Source organism: Thermobia domestica, chromosome 15 (assembly GCF_964235325.1).
Source record: "Thermobia domestica chromosome 15, izTheDome1.hap1.1, whole genome shotgun sequence".
NCBI lineage: Eukaryota > Metazoa > Arthropoda > Insecta > Zygentoma > Lepismatidae > Thermobia > Thermobia domestica.
Genome location: NC_137468.1, coordinates 23,710,691 through 23,723,532, shown reverse-complemented (window position 1 = coordinate 23,723,532; position 12,842 = coordinate 23,710,691). Strand labels below are relative to the sequence as shown.

The following is a 12,842-nucleotide window of genomic DNA, read 5'->3' as shown; positions in this document are numbered from 1 at the left end:
TTGGGCATCCTTCCGCACCAAACCCCGTTAAGTTTTTTCTTGTACCTTATGACGTAAATTTTGTCCCTTTTTCAAAATTTCGGGGTCTCACTGTAGCCAAAATCCCCCGGTTTGGCACGCAAGACAAAGTTTTTCTTACGTTTCGGCCGACCCGCACAGACATGGAGGTGAAACAATTTATACCTTATGGCGTGATTTTTCATGTGCTAGCTCCCTGTCCATAAAGCAAAACTTATCATATAGATATGCACAAAGGTTATTCAAGCAAAACTATTCATATAGTTGTTCATAAGGGTTATTAAATCAAAATACTTTATATGGATATGGAGAAAGATTATTAAAGGAGAACTTTTCATATAGGAGTGTACTAAAGTTATTAAAACCTCTCTCTCACTATAACATTCTCATATGCTCATTTTATTGAGTTTTAAGCGTATTAAAAACAATAAAAATTAATTCAATGAATTTAAAAATTTCGGATGACAAAATTTTAGAATGCATGACAATTGGAGGAGAAATAGAATCAAAGCAGTTTATTAGATGTGCACAGACACATTTGGCACAACCTATAGTTATACCTATGTATGAAGGTCTTCGGAACAATGCAGAGGGAACCAGAATTTAACGATTTCACCAATAATCTAGGCGACATTACTCATGTACACAAACAAACAATTTCCAACCTTCTATATTAAACTTACGACTTTCTGCTATACTTAATATTAACACATATGCCTACCCCAGCAGTACACTGCATAAGTTACATTATTGATATACATACTCAAATTCAGGGGGGAAATTGCCCCGTCTTCCACCTTCTAAATGACTCTCCCTAGTTACCATGCAGAACCATAGATATTTCTCTTAAAGTATGGATATATTTTCACATCTAGAAGTTTGTGCCGCCATTTGGTTTGTTTGTATTTACAGTTCCTTTCTAATACACTAGGAGGCAGGCCCGTAGCCAGGCCAAAAATTTAGGGGGGCCCGGTCGAAGTTTGGGGGGGCCCGATCCAACCACATTATAGTTCATCACCATAATTCACTTGTAAGCCCACCGTGAAAATTTTAGGAGGGGCTAGACCCCCCTGGATATGGGCCTGCTAGGAACGCCTAGGTCTCTATTGCTTGTGGTTCTTTTTTGGTGCTAAATTTCATGTGATTTGATGAATCCGGATAGCAAGGACAAATCGCTTGCGATCGTCAGAAATCGCGTTATGTAAATATAACTTTAGAAATTTTATAAAAAATTAGAGGAGTACCTCATAGTGAAAGTTTTATAAGGATTCTGAAATTGAAGTTGCTTCTTAGCATCTAAATCTTAATCGAAGACTACTATACATTAAATATGAGGGGCACGGTGGCTTAGTAGTAGAGTGCTTATCTCGGATGCGTAAGGTCCTTGGTTCGACTCCGCCCAAGTAAGTTTGTGGTACCAACATCATATCCGTGGGTTTTCTCGGGCTACTCTCGTTTCCTCCAATATTATCATTCTACCATTTCTTTTATTATGATTCACTTGCCTTAATCACCCATCTCCCTTAGCCTAAAGGGCGTAATTGTGGGCAGTGTTCCTTTCAGAAAATATGTTCCGGGGGGCACTCATAATATTCGGAGAGGCAATATTATTTTCACATGATACTATTCTATTTATTATTATATTATAGACGTATTATTTTGGTCTCCTTCGGGGGATTCTCACAGAGCTCCGGGAAAGCAGCACTCCTCAAAAACATGTCTGAAAGAAACACTGATTGTGGGACTTAGAGTGTAAGATTTAATTTTATTTAATTTTATACATTAAATGTTACTTATTTAGCATTTTAATATCATGGCCAAACTGTGATTTTAGTTAATTAACTCAATTTTATTTTAACAGCTGAGGGAAGTGTTGCAGAATATAATGAACAAATTGCAAGCAGTGCAAGATGAAGTTCTGGAATGGTTACAGGGAAGCGATCACCAAATTTCCACTGCACGAAGAATAAAACTAACCAAGTGGTTGACAATTGTGAAAGTTAACGTTACAGAACTTCTCTCCGCAAAAAATTCCTCAGTATGTAATATTTATATTTTTTTAAATTGTTAATACTATGTTAAAGCTATACTCTTGATAAACTAATATAAACTGTATTTTCTGTATCTCTTGCTTATGAAGTAGTAAAACCAATAGTAAAATCCTCTCTTTGACAACCACTACTTTTCCTTTTAAGTAAGTGACTCAAAGACAACAAAGATAACTAATTTCAGGACCTTATATTTATCAGAAATTTGAGAATGTGTTTCACATAGCCACAATACCATCAGACTCATATTTCTCGACTGTAAAATTTCTTGGAAACCACTCTTAATTTTTCTAATAGCATTTTGTAAGTTTTAGATGGGCTGCTTTCAAAAGTTGTACCCTTTGCAGAAGCTAAATAATAATTTATAAAAAATATAAGAAAAATTTGTGAAGACTTTAGGAACTGTGAAGAATCTGGCTGTTTGAGACTTGAAAGCAGAGTATCTTCTATCGTAGGGACATTAATTGATATCTGTTGATCACTAGCAGGCTTCCATCTAACTGCAAAACTTCGTGAAAACATAAAAAAGGAGTTATAAGAGAACAATAATTTGTCGGAAGGTGTCTCAGAGTTGACAATAATTTATCAAAAATAAAGCGTGTCACAGATTTCATAATAGTGTTAATGAAATCGGAATGGTGTTAATGAACTACATCGACAAACTATGAGATAATCCTTACATCAAAATCAATCCAAAAATACATAATTCATCAATGTGCAATGGGTGTCCAAGAGATTTTCTACAGCGTATAATTACCATACATGCTTTCAACAGAGTTCTTAGATATGATCTCATTTCAAGGTAGGTCCAAAGTAGGCAAAAGGAAGACTTGGCAACAGTGAACACAGAACGTTTCGGCGGAAAATGGGAAATGTTAGGGGACGGTAGCACTACGAAGATTCCTTGGTTGATCAGATATATAATTAATGCTAAAACAGACTGATATTTAAAGAATCGTAAGAAAATGTTCCTCAAAAATTAGATTTTTCTAGAGATCTCTGTCACTGACGATTGGGCAGAACATATATATACCATATAAAGTAGATTATGCTTTGCATATGCAACGTTAAATAGATTAGACCTCTCCTTTATTCCTCTTGACTTGTCAATCACGATCATTTTAGAAAATTAAACATTCAGCAATTGAATATCGAATGAAATTTTGATCAACCCTCGGACATAAAAAGACACTAATTCGCAGAGTTCCATGTCTATCTATAAGAATCAATTCATTAACTCATTTCCTTAAATCATTTTATATTATTTCAATTCATTACCAGTATTCATATACTGTGTATCATTTCATTGATCATTGTTTATCGTCGTAGCTGTGTCTCATAGTTTCCCCATATGACTCATTAATCGATTATTATATCAAACTGTCGTACATTATTTGGAATTACTGAGAGTAATGTGAGAAAAAATAGCAAGATCTGTGGTATATATTGCAATGTTTTTTTTTCGGTTGTTGGGACATAAAGTAATTCACTTGTTTATTTATAAAATAAATCTCTATAACAGTTTTACAAAGTTTTTTTTGTAAATTCCTAAATGTTTTCAGAGTTCAATGAGTCCTCGTCACACACAGTAATGGCTTCGGAATAAAGGTTCAGTTAGTCTTAGGTTATGACAGGAACTCCTTTGTTGATTGCAGCCTCTAGAGATAAGGTTTTAATGGAACTCTCCATAGCTCATTGCGGCCCAAGTAGAAGGGTGTTGATAGGTTATTGATCAGCTGTAGACTGATGCCTCCGTCTTCTTGCAGTCTTCTTTTATAGACGTCCTAATGAAGAAGAGGTCCTTGAGGGGAGATCGGCTATCTTCGGTTTTCTTCCGTTCCTTCTTCGTACCCGTCTTCCATCGTCTGCTGGTCTTTATGTTCTGAACACAATAACAAGTGTTCGTGATCGAAGCATGTGTTTATTATAGGTGCTACACGTGAGGGTATGAAACCTTACAATATGCATTCTGATTGCTTTGCATGAATATCGTAAGTGGCATGTAACACATCTGTATTACTCCTTTTACCTGACACGTTCAAGTTCAAACTTACATTTCGAAATGTCTCAGCATCACCATAGCAATTTTGGGATGAAAACCAATGAGATCCTCTTACAGCTTTATACTTGATATTATTCTCAACTAGAAATTAATCGAATTCTGAAACAAGACTTTTAGGTTTCAACAAACTACAGTATTTGTACAATATTACTCAAATACTAATACGACAACTATCGATTCATGGAACAAATATTACAAAACATTATGTGTGTCAAATAGTATTAAAATATGAAGTAATATATAAGTATATTTCCTGCTACGAATTTGTAGTAGGCGAATAACGTTATCTTTCCTTTTACAGGGATCAATGAGGAAACGATTGATTGAAATAATTCAAGTTTCGGAGAAATTACTTCATCACCTGCAGAAAGGACACAAACACTTACGAAGCAGGTAACAGGAATGTAATAGCAAGAAGATGAATAGATAATAAGTATAGTCTTATTCAAAAAATTCCGGCCATCCATATTTCCTTGAAAGGATCTGTAATTTTATCCATGAATTTCGGCTGCTTTATAAAAAACTTAAAAAGCAAAATAAAATTAAAAATGACGCTGTGTTGTCAATTAAGATATCTATTTCTAGCCAAAGTATTTTACTAAAATTTCCTAAGTACTATAGCAAAACTATTGCTTTTTAAAATTAACGAATGAGTAGGCTTTTAAAAAATAAGTCTGTACGTGTCAATACGGATATAATAGTTTTTACAAGTACAAACAAATTACTATACAAGGGATAAGTTATTAGAATTTTGATTTTCCAAGAGATCTACTGAGATTTGAATGATATGATGTTCCCAGCATTAAAGTAAACTAAAAGTAGACAAAGCATTGTAAAGAGCTGAATTATAGACGAGGCTACCTCATTGGACGAGGTCGCAGTGTGAGTTCATATGGTTCAGATTCCACGTTAAGCTATAGGTCAACGTCTCATATAGCCTTACTGCTGAAAGGGACGCTAATGTGAAAAATCAAATCAAATTAAATTAAATATTGGACAGGGATTACTTCTCAACGTTATGTGACAATCCATTATTTGAAGCTTAAGGGAATTGAAGGATGAATAATGAAACTAAGGGAGTTTCAACAGTTATAACATTTGTTTCAACTAATGTAAACTTTACCAATTTTTTTTTTTTTCGGATTCTTAAATTCCTCTTGCTTAATTATGAATAGTGTATCATCTCTTGCCTGATAAAAAGTTATTCAAACGAAGACCTCAAACTGTCTGAGGAAGCATTAAGACAGAGAAATATTGAACTACACACTACGCAAAGGAAACGAAACTTTATTTTTTTTTTTTGGGGGGGGGAGGATTTTAGTTTGGCATGGAAGTTTTTCATAAATGTGAATCTTGCATATTGTCTTGGGAACAAGCGTAGAAACTTTCGGCTCTGCTGTAGGTAGTAAGCAGTGTTCGTAGTTTGAGGGAAATTTCCCTAATTTAGGGAAATTTCATCAATAAATTTAGTAGAAAGGGAAAAAGGATTTTTTCGATAAAACGTGAAAATCGAGAGAAATTCTGGCGCTGATTGATTGAGCAATATAAATGCTTAATTTTTTCTGTGTTCTTCATAAATAAACCATTACAATACAACTAATACAATAGCAATAGTGTGTGTGACTGATTGTATTTGTATTTTTTGTAAAAATAAATAAATAAATAAATAAATAGAAGTGAAGGAAAAAGCAAGAATAGTAGGAGTAGAAAGCAAATGAACAAAAATGTATTTTGCACTTCCAGTTAATCTTATCACATAACTTCTGTAATACGAATTGGACTCTCAACAAATTAGGGAAAAAATTGATAAGAAAAGGGAAAATTTTGTGACAGTCGAGGGAAATTTTCTTAAGGAAACTTACGAATTTTGCAGTAAGGCGCATGACGCGGATAGTATACTTTGGTATTGTGATACCTCATCACCGTTTGAACAATGGAACATATAGTAAATATCAAAAGGTGTGCACGTTTAGGGAAAACTCTAACGAAAACATTTGAAGGTTTATTAGAGATTTGCCTTTCTCGTTGTCTTGTTTTTTACTGGTTTATAAAGTGTTAGAAGATAGTCTGTGGAAGGTGAAGAGAGTCCAGTCTTCTATTCTTTAAATCCGTCGTTATTATTTAGCGATCAGTCTCCTTATCCACCGCTACGAGATCTTATATTATCCTGAGATTTGCATTTCGGTAATTTCAAAATGATATCCCAAAGTTCGTAATTTTCATTTTTTTAATTCATTTGATAACTTCACTTCCCCGTTCCTTGGTTCATTTCTTATGATCTTATCTATGGCAAACTCAACTTGCGTCATGCCTTTTCTTTTCTTTAATATTTCCGTTATCTCCCTCTTTTCATACTAGTTATAACTTCACTGCTCAGTATATCCTTGAATTACATTCAAACAGATACGTATATCTCGTGCCTCGCCCAGAACCACTATATAAGCTTTCACCTATGCTCTACATCAGCGTTTCTCAACCTGGGAGTCGCGAAGATATGCGTAAGAGATACCGGAAAATATCTTTAAATATTATTTTGAATTTTGTTCTGATAGGCATATTTTTACTTTTATACATACTGTTAAGACCTACTAAACATTTTCAATAGGTGCAGAGTTGTTTAAAAATTAATTTAAATGAAAGAGATACGATATGAAACTAATGAGAACTGCATATTGAAATACCAGAAAAATACAAATGCAACAAAACCCTTATATTGAAATACAATTAAAATTGAAAGCTAATGAGATACCTGGGCATGGTGTGATTTCACTAGTGCGGCAATGTCCAATTCAATCTTCGTGACGCACATTATCAAGTCAATTAAATTACTTAATAACTTTCTTAACAACTGACCAAGTTTTCTAAACCAAAATTAGAAATCACTTTATTTTTTTAATCATATAATCCAAAATTAAAGGCGTTATGAAGTTTTAAAATTTTCAAACGGCCTTCATTTCAAAACAGTATGACGGATCGGATTTGATGTTTGTAATATGAATGAACTGACCAAATTTGGTTTTAATCCATTCGCTTTTAAGGAAATCACTGTATTCACTATATATACGAAATGGACTCTACTATTATAGAAATTGATGGATATCGTGAGATCTCCGCAACAGGTATATTAAATATCCCACACAAGCTTATGACAAACCAGAAATTATAGGGGGGTTGCTGGCAAGAGGATATGATAAAATGGGGGTCGTGATAGGAATTAGGTTGAGAACCACTACTCTACATGATGGGGTTCGTACAGCTTCGATTTTTAGTTTTCCTCTCCACGCGAGGGACGAAGAACATGAATTCGAGCCTAATGCTTCTTTACGAGACATAAATGTTGTGCAATTATTTGATTTGCGGTTGCAGCGGTACGTCGTACTACCCTTGTTATTGTTCTTAGAGACGGTGGCTTTCCATACCGACTCAAGAAACGTACTTTTTGAACCACAACGGGAGTTAGTGATGGGCAAACCGATTCACCTCTGAGATCGCCGCTCAATAGTTCGCTCACTAAAATGAATCGATTCATTTGAACGATTCAGTGACTCACTTATATTTTTACAACGTGGAGAGGGGGAAGTTAAAAACTGAAATTGTATTATCACACTAAATGCATTACATAAAATGAATTTAAAAGGTATAACTCCAATTTTAGATTACAAGCATACTGCTGTTAACAAATTTAACTTTAAAAAATCACAGGAAGTTACACTTTTAATCTAATGCAAATTACAATTAACAGATGTAGCACACAAAAATGCAATTCAGATACAAAATATACATACCAATTAGACTAAATAAAATTACTATTAATAAGTGTGAAAATACATCACAAATGCAAATTACAGCCTAAATGAATCAAAATACGGAATGCAAAATATTACACCTTAGACTCAATGCTATAGCAATACAACTTGAGAATTACTGCAAAAGTGTTACAACTTTAAATTCAATGCCAAAAATATTATTTATAATTTTATTACAACATCGTGAGAAACTCATTTTTTCCTAAAAATGTTGGCGACCAAATCCCCCTTAGAAAACACATTTTAATCAAAGTAACGAGTTCCCCCGTGGCTAAGCGGTTAGCGTACCCGCCTTTGGCGTGGAAGATCCGGCGTTCGATTCCCGGTGGGAGTTCATGTGGTTCGGGTTCCACGTTTTCAGTATGTCCACGTCTCATATAACCTCGCTGCTGAAATAAAATGAAATATTTTAGTTTAATGGCAAACGATTAAGCCCTGTAGGCTGAGGAAGACGATGATTAAAGCAGCTGAATGATGATGGAAGAATTGGTGGAATGAGAAAATGGAAGGAAACTGAGTACTTGAGAAAATCCACGGACATGATATCCACCACGAACTTACTTGGCCGGGGAGCGAAACAGGGACCCCACGCACCAGTGGGGATTTACCACTGAGCTATAGTGCCGCGATAGTGAGTTTACCACTGAGCTATAGTGCCTCGCTACTGAAAAAGACGCTAAACTCAAAACCAAATCAAATCAGGCCCGTAGCCAGCCCAAAAATGTAAGGAGGGGCTCGGTGGATGTTAGGGAGGACGATCCAATTATATTATAGTTCATCACCATATTATAGGTCATTTGCAAGCCTACCATGAAAATTTTAGGGGAGACAGTAAAAATTTAGAAGTGGCCCGGCCCTCGTGCCCCCCATGGATACGGACCTGAATCAAATCAAAGTAACATGATAAAAACTGAATTTGAAGTAGGTGTTAATAACTATATCAAAAAATTAATTTTAAACGGTTCATATGTTTTCCTTGGCATGATTACAAGATTCTTGTTATTTTTATATAATAGACGTATTGTGTCAATAACATAACATTGCGGTTTAAGAACTGTTTTAAGTACAAAAAACCCTAACAGGGGCATCGGTCCCATCCATCCCAACCGTGTGTGCTTCCATAAAATTCAGTTATGTTGTAGGTACAACTTCCGGGAAATACGTTTTGAATTTTGTACATCACAGTCTTAAGAATTTCCATATAGTTCTATATTATATAAATATCTTAAAATGCCCTTAAGTAGGCCTTCGTTATTTAAGCTGAAATTACCTTTTGCAACGAAAATAATGAACTAAGACAATTAGGATCAATTCTCTCTTATTATATAATAGCTATATTTAAAATTTTTTTGTAATTATTACGAATTTATTTAAATTACGTATGCTCATTTTAACATACCACTTCCCTTAAGAATTGCATAACACATACTATTGTTTAAAACTAAGAGTTGCACAATATTGAAGTACGAACAAACGCAGAGTAACTAATCTCTACTGCTGGTGCGCTCTCGTTTCCATTAATTTCTCAACTGAATATTCAATTGTCTACGTGCGATTGCAAGAGCGGATCCAGGGAACAGGAAAGAATCAGCTCTTTCGGGGTTTTACGTACTTGACCTACAGATTCGATTTTAATTGATAGTTAAAAGTTTACGCTTTATATGAAAAATATTAATGTGAGTCCAACTGCCACATCAAAGTGCTAAACATTTATAGTGTTGGTACTCTTTTAAATTTATTCATGCCAGAGGTGCAAATACACTAAGGCAACGAACATTTCCCGAACTCGACTGAAGAGGCGCTCGCCATAGTGAGAACCAGCGAAACTACCCCTCCAAAACAGCAACTGACTGAATCAACCAACAAGATTAAAAAACAAGAGGGTGGTTCGCGAGTGAGTGACGTACAAGATTCACGTTCTCCAAACATTGTCACTCCTAAAGAATCGTCCCTTCTAGAGAACAGTGGTTCAAAAAGAACCATGACTCCTGAAGAACCATGACTCCCGAAAAACAATGACGAACCACGGCTCCCGAAGAATCATGATTCCCGAAAAACCACGACTTTCAAAGAACAGCGACTCCCGAAGAACAATGACTCTCGAAGAGTAACGACTCTCGAAGGATCGTGGCTCATTTCTAGTGAACAACGATTCACTCACTCATCCAAAAGAGTTAGTCAGAAGAGTCGGCTCACTCGCGAGCGATACATCACTAACGAGAGTACGTCTGGGCATTCGATATCTACAATGACGAATATTGGAAAGCTCTGCAATAACAGAGGTGCCCGTTTTGTTGCGATTCAAGCCAGCGTTAATGCCTTTCTTTGAGACACCTTTATTCATACAGTTTACTTATTTGGCTACAAATATAAGCAGTGTCGAAAAGGACACAAATTAGATCTCCCAAGAAACCGTAATTTTCGGAGCCATATGACCACTCGCACAACAGCCGTCCTCCCAATAAGTCAACGCACGCCATTTTCGAACTATCCGCATAAAGTTTCGTTGATGTGTTCACGCGTGCTGCTACTACAAAATGAATTCGTTATCATATATACCTGAAACAATTTTCTGTATTTTCGCTAGGTAATATCGCTTTTCATATGAAAAAAAGAAAAAGGAAAGAAAGGAATAAAGTGAATTTTAGTTATAGCATAGATTAAAGATGACAATGAACTCAAGTTAGAATTGTAACGTACTAGCCAAATAATGTTTTCTTTATTTACATTGATAACTCTCAATCTTTTCCAGATCATCTAAACATTTGGAAGGCTGGATGAACGAAGAAGATGAAAACTCTTCCTTGGTAACATACAGTTCCCCACGACCTTCATCAAGGTGTGAAGTAATAACTATAGATGATTCAGACTCGGAGAATAACACTTCGCCTGTAAAGAATATCAATAGAAGTGTAAGAAATGTTAGAGCAAAGTCACGGCCCATAAAAAGACGTTACAAGGGCGATAAGCATCATTCTTCTTCACAAGAGACACATCTTTCCAGAGTGGAATATCCAACAGCCTTGAACGCAAGTAAGCATTCTAGTACTATGAACGAAGTAGGGACTCAGATATCACCACTCAACACTTCAGATTCTGAAGAAACTGAATACACGGAATGTCCGCTGTCTCCTCTACCACATAAAGTCACTAGAGCATCACAGACACAAATGCCACCATTATCGAAATCATCCATTCCAACCGATGCACAGGTTCAAGTTACTATGCGAAGTCCCTCTACAACAACCGCCATTCCTAGAACGACTGAATCAGGAACTGAAGTAATACCTACAGATATGTTTTCTGAAGACAATGTATCTCAGCAAAGCCAATGCAATAGTGGATCGAATGAATCTGGTGTTCAAGTTACACTGTCAGACATAATTCCTCAAGACCATGAAACTACCCGAAGTAAATGTGATAATACTTCGAATCTTCAAGAACCATCTATGATACCAGATCAATCCATTTCTCTACTGTGCAACTCAATGGAAGTAGATAATTCGGAAACTATGGCTGTAAAGAATTTAGAAACAAATGTACAGGAAACAACTATTGAGCAAAATCCCATTTCTCAAAATATGGAAAGTAATAAGGAGGCTGAATATTGTCGAGGATCCAAGAAGCGCAACACTAGTGCTAACAATGCATGGCAACAAATCTACTCTTTTCACAAGAGTAAGAAAACTCTACCGTCATTAACTGAACTCATGCTTGCTGGGAAAATTCTTCCTGGAGAGGATGTTTTATGTTTACATGTAGAGGTACGTATAATGCAAACGTAACCTTACTTTAACACTTCTATTCCGTAACTACATAGTTACAGCCTATCAGATTTTTGCAAAGTCGACAACTTTGATTCTTCGTATTATTATTTCTTTTATTGTTACTCCTATATGTATGCACCCTGTTCTGGAGGTTTACTATAAGTCGTTTTTTCTTGGATTGCTCATTACCATCACTATAGTTCATTTCTTCAACCGAGGCGCAGTTCATATATAAAGAATGCCACCTTTTACGTATGGTGACTCGTGGCTCGTGCGTCATTGTCCGTGGGATCTTGCGGAAAATACTTCCGATAACTAAATGGCCAACCAGAACCCTCATTGCAAACAATTGACAGTCGCTTGTCAACTCCACATGGAGTCTTTGTTGTCACAGTTCCAAATGTCCTTTAAGAGGCTTCATCCCGACGAAATTAAAATACCGCTAATTTTACAGCAATTATGTGATATCTTCAAATAGATAAAAGATAATCGAAATGTGGAACAAGAGCGCCCTAGGCAATATTATTTTACATGAGAAACCCTTATCACGACTCACTTATCTGCTTTCGATTTCGAGCCATTTTGAAAATCGGCATTTATTTTCGCGTTTCTAAACAGCTGAAAACGGAAAGCCACTAGGTGACTTGTGATAACACTACCTCACGCAAAATAATATTGTCTAGGGCGCTCTTGTTCCATATTTCAATTATCTCTTATCTATTTGAAGATATCACATAATTACTGTAAAATTAGCGGTATTTTAATTTCGCCGGGATGAAGCCTCTTAAAAGAAATTTTACACACCAATTATATAGTTCGTTTCTTCAACCGAAGCGCAGTTCATATACAGTATAAAGAATGCCACCTTTTACGTATGTTGACTCGTGGTTCGTGCGTCATTGTCCGTGGGATCTTGCGGAAAATACTCCCGATAACTAAATAGCCAACCAGAACCCTCATTACAAACAATTGATAGTCGCTTGTCAACTCCACATGGAGTCTTTGTTGTCACAGTTCCAAATGTCCTTTAAGAGGCTTCATCCCGACGAAATTAAAATACCGCTAATTTTACAGCAATTATGTGATATCTTCAAATAGATAAAAGATAATCGAAATGTGGAACAAGAGCGCCCTAGGCAAT

The 12,842-nt window shown here is 35.7% G+C and overlaps 1 protein-coding gene across 1 annotated transcript in view; it reads left to right on the top strand.

Annotated features, from left to right (window-relative positions):
- The window catches only part of LOC145672118 (uncharacterized), a 51,692-nt gene that overhangs the window by 22,208 nt on the left and 16,642 nt on the right, over positions 1-12,842 (top strand). The window contains exons 5-7 of the mRNA XM_081741396.1: positions 1,880-2,056; positions 4,430-4,521; positions 10,687-11,698. Of these exons, the coding sequence (XP_081597522.1) occupies positions 1,880-2,056; positions 4,430-4,521; positions 10,687-11,698 (1,281 nt within the window). The remainder of the gene's footprint in view (positions 1-1,879; positions 2,057-4,429; positions 4,522-10,686; positions 11,699-12,842) is intronic.